At 49.4% G+C, this 6,087-nt stretch overlaps 1 protein-coding gene across 1 annotated transcript in view; it reads left to right on the top strand.

Annotated features, from left to right (window-relative positions):
- Positions 1-2,468: 2,468 nt before the first annotated feature.
- Positions 2,469-6,087, top strand: part of UCK2 (uridine-cytidine kinase 2) — an 86,546-nt gene continuing 82,927 nt past the window's right edge. The window contains exon 1 of the mRNA XM_030824037.1: positions 2,469-2,906. Within this exon, the coding sequence (XP_030679897.1) occupies positions 2,808-2,906 (99 nt within the window). The 5' untranslated portion in view covers positions 2,469-2,807. The remainder of the gene's footprint in view (positions 2,907-6,087) is intronic.

The following is a 6,087-nucleotide window of genomic DNA, read 5'->3' as shown; positions in this document are numbered from 1 at the left end:
GGGGATGTAGAAATGAGACATTATCTTTTTTCATTTGTTGAGGGCCTACAAGGTGCCAGAACTGTTCCAGGCGTCGGGGATATAGTAATTAAAAACAAAACAAACAAGAAATGTATAAGCCAGTGTGGAGTAAGTCAATTAAAATTAATAAAGCAAAAGGAAATAAGTCCTATAATAAAAATGCCTTGATGGATAGAGGGATGGGTAGATGACCAGCTATGTTTTAAAGCAAGTATACATATAGTACGACATTAGTGATAGAGTCTGGGTGGTGGGTATATTGGTGTTTGCTGTAAAATCTTTCAACTGTGCTTGAAAATTTTTATGACAAAATAGTATGGAAGAAACACTATAGGAATGACAAGGAAGGTGCGGATTTGAGAAGAGTTCATGAAAGACATGGCATTCTTTGTTTTTTTTTAAGAGACAAGTCGATAGATGAGTGCAATGGCATGATCACAGCTGCAACCTCGAACTCCTGGGCTCAAGTGATCCTCCTGCCTCAGCCTCTGGTGTAGCTGGGACTACAGGTGTGCACCACCATGCCCAGTTAATGTTTGTACTTTTTGTGGAGAGGGGTGTCTCATTATGTTGCCCAGGCTGGTCTCGAACTCCTAGCCTCAAGTGATCCTCACTCTTCTGCCTCCCAAAATGTTGGGATTACAGGCATGAGCCACCCCACTGGCCTTTGGCATTCCTTTATCCTCCTCTTCTTCTCCTTAACTACCTAATGTCCCCATGCTAACCCTTAGTTGTAGGTTCAACTTCCAAATTCCAATGGGCTATAAAGAGTTCTACAAAAGTCCATGACGACTAATAAATCTATCTAGTAGAGAAAAGACCTTTTGGAGAAGAGGCTAACTAACTCTAGGACCACCTAAAACTCACCCACTCCATAGCTATTGGGTAAGGCACCCCTTTAGGAAACTTCACCCAAATGCCTGCTTCTGGATACCAGGTAGTGGCCACTCTCCCCATCTTTGTTTCCTGAGCTGCTACCGAGTTTGATGTTAGATGGTGACATAAAATACAGTCATCCCTAGATATATGCGGAGGGACTGGTCCCAGGACAGCCTACATGTAACCAAATCCACACATGAAGTCCCACAGTCAGCCCTGAGGAACCTGCACAAATGCTGTATTTTCCATCTGCCTTTGGTTAAAAAAAAAAAGCTGCATAAAAGTGAACCTCACAGTTTGAACCAGTGTTGTTCAAGTGTCAACTGTAATTTAAAAGTGAAAAAAAGTTTGTGTTTTCTGGTATCCTTTTTTTTTGTTTTGTTTTTGTTTTTGTTTTTTGACACAGGCTCTGGCTCTGCTGACCAGGCTGGAGTGCAGTGGGGAGATCATGGCTCACCGCAGCCTCGATTTCCCTGGCTTGAGAGAAAATTATTTTTTTCAAAATAATTTTCAATTTAAGGTAATTTACTAAGTTTCAAAAGATAATGCTATTGACATAAATTCTGTTTTAGATTGTAGGCCCCATCAGCTCATTGATACTAGTCCCAAGTTCACAGGAGAAGAGACTGGAAGTTCCTAGGCTAGTTCTGCCTCTCTCAGGTGTGTCCCAGCAAAACTTTTCTTTCCAGTTTCAGCGCTTTAGAGACCTTTTCTCTTCAAACACTAATACAGGGCCTAGACTGTACCAGCACTGTTCTGAGAAGTTTACATATACTAATTCATTTAATTCTCACAAAAATCCTGGGATGTAATTACCATTATTATTCCCATTTAACAGATGAGAACACTGAAGCACAGGGAGATTAAGTAACTTGCTCAGGGACCTGGATGTGAATGCAGAAATCTGGCTCCAGAGGTGGAGTCTGAAACTGCCTTTCTAAGTGACTGATCGGCAATCTCTGGAAAACCGGTTCAATTGAAGGTATTAATGGATCAAAATGTCAGTGTGTTTTCAGATAACCTAACTCCATAGGAAGCTCAGTGTATGGGATTTGAGATACTGTGGTTTAGAAGGGAATTGCTTTTCCAATGGAGGGCACCCTTCAGATAAGCCCCTCAAATTGCCCTTCTCTAGAGAGTCGCACGAGGACAGGCCTGCTAAAAAGGATGGCGCTGGGGGGTTTCCAAGACAGGAAATATCTAAAGCCAGCGGCTGACATACTATCTTGGCGAACGGGAGAAGGGAAAAAGAACCCTCATTTTTTGGAAACACAAGTTTTTAGCCTGGATAATGGGTAAATGACATTAACTCTTTGTTCCACCCTAATCTTTCAAGCTTGTTCAAATTTTGCTTCTCAAACCTGGGCCATTCCTTCTTATTTAATCTGCGTATTATTTCCTTCAAGCTTTTTATCCCTTCTGAAATAGGTGGTAGCATACCAAATTAAAATACAGAACAGCCTGTTTGTTTCCCCCAGGGTCCGCTAGGGCGCGTCGGAGAAAGGGTTAACCCGGCGGGTGGGAGGGAAGGTCGGGCTCACACCTTTCGCAGAGACCTCGGGCGGCGGCGGGGCCCGGGAGGGGCGGAGGCTGGGGCCAGACGCCTCGCCGCCTCCGCCTCGGCGAATAGCAGCGCGCTGCCCGCCCGGATTGGAGCAGCAGCATCACGCTGACCTCTGCCTGGGATGTAAACCGGCCCAGCCGCTGCGGGCAAAGGAAGGCTGTTTGCTCCTCCGGGAAACCCAGCCCCATCACCGGGCTCCGAGCGGCTCGCAGGCGAGCGGCAGCGGCCTCAGCCCCGGCAGCGCCCAGCGGCGGCTGCGGAAAGCGGAGGGAGTCCGACGCGGGCGCGGGCGGGGAGCGTGCGTCCGTTCGCACAGGCAGCGGGAGGAGGGGCGGCGCGAACCATGGCCGGGGACAGCGAGCAGACCCTGCAGAACCACCAGCAGCCCAACAGCGGCGAGCCCTTCCTTATAGGCGTCAGCGGGGGAACGGCTAGCGGCAAGGTACGGTGGGGCCCGGGGCCGCGCTCCCTTCCAGGCTCGTGTCCCAGGGCGGCGCATGTGCCGGCGGCCGCGGGCCGTGTCAGTTGCTGCAGCCACCGCGTGGCCCGCGCGCCTCCGCTCCCGGCCGCGCTCCAGCGCCGAGTGCGCCCCGCGTGGCCTGGGGGCGCTGCGGCGGGGACGGGCGAAGACTCGGGCCTTGGAGATTCCAGGGGTACGCGGCCACGACTGCAGGGCGGGAGTACTCCCCTCGCTTTTCTTCCCCCGCGTTAATAACTTGTGGCCGGGGTCCTATGGGGGAAGGGAAGGGAAGCGGATGCTTATTGTTTTGCAGTCCAGTGTCGGGGGAGAGGGCTTTCCGCAGGATCCCCCACGAACTCCCGATGGACGACCCCCAGCCCAGGTCTGGCACAGACGTGCTCGCCCCGCGGCGCAGCCTGGGGCCGAGGGCGGAGCGAGCCGGGAAGCGCGGCCGAGAGGGCGAGGGTGGCGGGAACGCGCGAGGCGGCATTCCGGGGAAGGGGAGCCCCGTGTGGGGCTGCACGCAAGGGCTGGGGATTACAGGGGTTTCCGGCTAAAAGTCTGAGAGCCAAATAGGTGCCGTGACATCAATGAAACGATAATAGTAGGGGCTTCTGTTTTTTAAGGTTATAAGAGGAAACGTGGTCGGCTTCAATGAGAAAGTTGTACTGGCTCCATGCTCTTCGGTGTCTGGGACGTACGCGTCCTGGATCCACGGAAGGGGGTCATCGTATGGGTGTCTGACCCTCTTAGGAGCCTGTTTCCTTTGTTTTATCAGCAAGGCAAGGAGAGACAAGGGAAATGACTTCCTAGCTTTACCCGGGTTTTTTTCTGCAGGTGGAGAAGGGTGGAGTCCTCCCAGATGGTTCTTTCTTTGCTCCCCTAACAGCCTTTAAGATGTGGCTATTTGTTTTTCCCACCGTTTATCACCTTCCAACTTCATTTGGAGCACGGGTTCCTCAAGGGATCCTGAGAGCTGGGTGCTGGGTGCTGGTTTGGAGAAGCGGGATGATGCTTCCCCCGACTGGGGGAGAGCAGAGCAGGAAGGCTGGTTGGCGCCATGAGGAAAGAGCCACGAGGTTTTTAGCTCCCGAACCGACTCGTCAGTAGCCCCTCCTCCATTTTGGTTTTACATTTTTCCCTCCTGGTCTGGACTACTTTAGCGCAAGGAGCTCAGCCAGACACGGCGGCTGGCACTGCTGGACTTATTTATTGATGAAGTTGATCTCGTCCGTAGCTCCCAGGGTTAGGAATCGGCCTGCTTTAGGTCCTGAAGTTTCTGTTCTGTGTGCTCCCTGTTTGAAGTCTTTTAAAAAAAATTTGTAATTTTTGAATATGTTCTTTACTATGACTTATACTAGTAATTCAAAGCAAAACCAGAATGCTAGCCCTTTCAGGAAGCTTTACCTGTTCTTTTAGAATTATTCTTGCTCTTCTGGCATATTCCTGTTGGATTGGGAGCATTTTTTGTTGTTGTTGTTCATGGCTGTTTTCCCAGCCCTCCTAGCACAATGCCTTCCTGGCATCTAGTGGGGTCCAAATTTTAAGCTGAAGTCCAGTCCTCCTAAAGTGGGGAGGAGGCTTAAACTTACATATGAGCTTTTAGAAACGAAATGATCTTGGTAATCATCTAAATAATTTAGTTACCACGAGGGTGAAAACTGCGACCCTAAAAGGTGGATAACTGTTCTTGTTCTTGTTCTTGTGTGTTTCTCAGTCGTCACCTGTTCTAACTTGATAATCAAGCTTTTGGTGTTACTTGGGTAAAGTGTGGGGTGGGAATAGTGGTGAGCCAATATGGGAGGAGCTCATTCGCTGCTATTTTTCATCCAGGAGGAAGAGTGTAGAAACTCCCAAGAAAGGAAGGGTCCGTTTTTCTGCAGTTTTCAAAGCATGTTGTACATTTTTATTTATTAATTTAATTTTTGAGACAAGGTCTCGCATTTCCACCTAGCCCAGAGTAAGTGGCGCTGTCACGGCTCACTGCAGCCTCAGCCTCAACCTGGAGTAACTGGGACTACAGGCTGGCGCTATCACAACTGGCTAATTTTTTTGTTTGTTTGTTTTGTTTTGTTTTTGAGACAGGGTCTCACTCTGTTGCCCAGGCTGGAGTGCCGTGGTGAGATCTTGGCTTACTGTACCCTCCACCTCTCGGGCTCAAGTGATCCTCCCACTTCAGCCTCCAGAGTAGCTGAGACTACAGGCTTGCACCATCATGCCCGACTAACTTTTTTTTTTTTTTTTTTGTAGACAAGGGGTTTTGCCATGTTGCCAGGCTGATCTCAAATGCCCAGACTTAAGTGATCCACCCGCCTCTGCCTCCCAAAGTGCTGGGATTACAGGTGTGAGCTACTACCTGGGCTGGCTTTTTAATCTTTTTTTTTTTATTATTATTTTTTTGAGACGGAGTCTTGCTCTGTTGCCCAGGCTGGAGTGCAGTGGTATGATCTCGGCTCACTGCAAGCTCCGCCTCCCGGGTTCATGCCATTCTTCTGCCTCAGCCTCCCAAGTAGGTGGGACTACAGGCGCCCGCCACCACGCATGGCCAATTTTTTTGTATTTTCAGTAAACACGGGGCTTCACCTTGTTAGCCAGGATGGTCTCAATCTCCTGACCTCGTGATCCACCTGCCTCGGCCTCCCAAAGTGCTGGGATTACCGGCGTGCGCCACCGCGCCCGGCCATCTTTATTTTTTGTAGAGACGAGGTCACCGTGTTGCCCAAGCTTGTTTGTACATTTTTGACATACGAATGATTGATAGTTTGTCATCCTTTAAGATTATTGATATTTTTGTTATTAAAAAAGTCCAAGACTGGGCCTGGTGGCTCATGCCTATAATCCTAGCATTTTGGGAGGCAGAGACAGGAGGATTGCTTGAGCCCGGGAGTTTGAGACCAGCCTGGGCAACATAGTGAGACCCCGTCTGTATAAAATGAAAATTGTGGTGGGTCAAGAAAATTATTTTGACCTATGTTAAAAACCAGATTCTCAGCGTGGGCAACATGGTGAGACTTGTTCTCTACAAAAAATAAAATAATTATCCAGGTGCGGTGCTGCAGGTCTTAGAGGCTAAGGTGAGAGGAATGCTTGAGCATGGGAGGTCGAGGCTGCAGTGAGCTGTGATTGTGCCACTGCACTCCAGCCTGGGTGACAAAGCAAGACC

The sequence above is a fragment of the Nomascus leucogenys genome, chromosome 12, assembly GCF_006542625.1.
Source record: "Nomascus leucogenys isolate Asia chromosome 12, Asia_NLE_v1, whole genome shotgun sequence".
Classification (NCBI taxonomy): domain Eukaryota; kingdom Metazoa; phylum Chordata; class Mammalia; order Primates; family Hylobatidae; genus Nomascus; species Nomascus leucogenys.
Note: the sequence above shows the minus strand (reverse complement) of the source record. Positions and strands in the feature narration are given on the sequence as shown.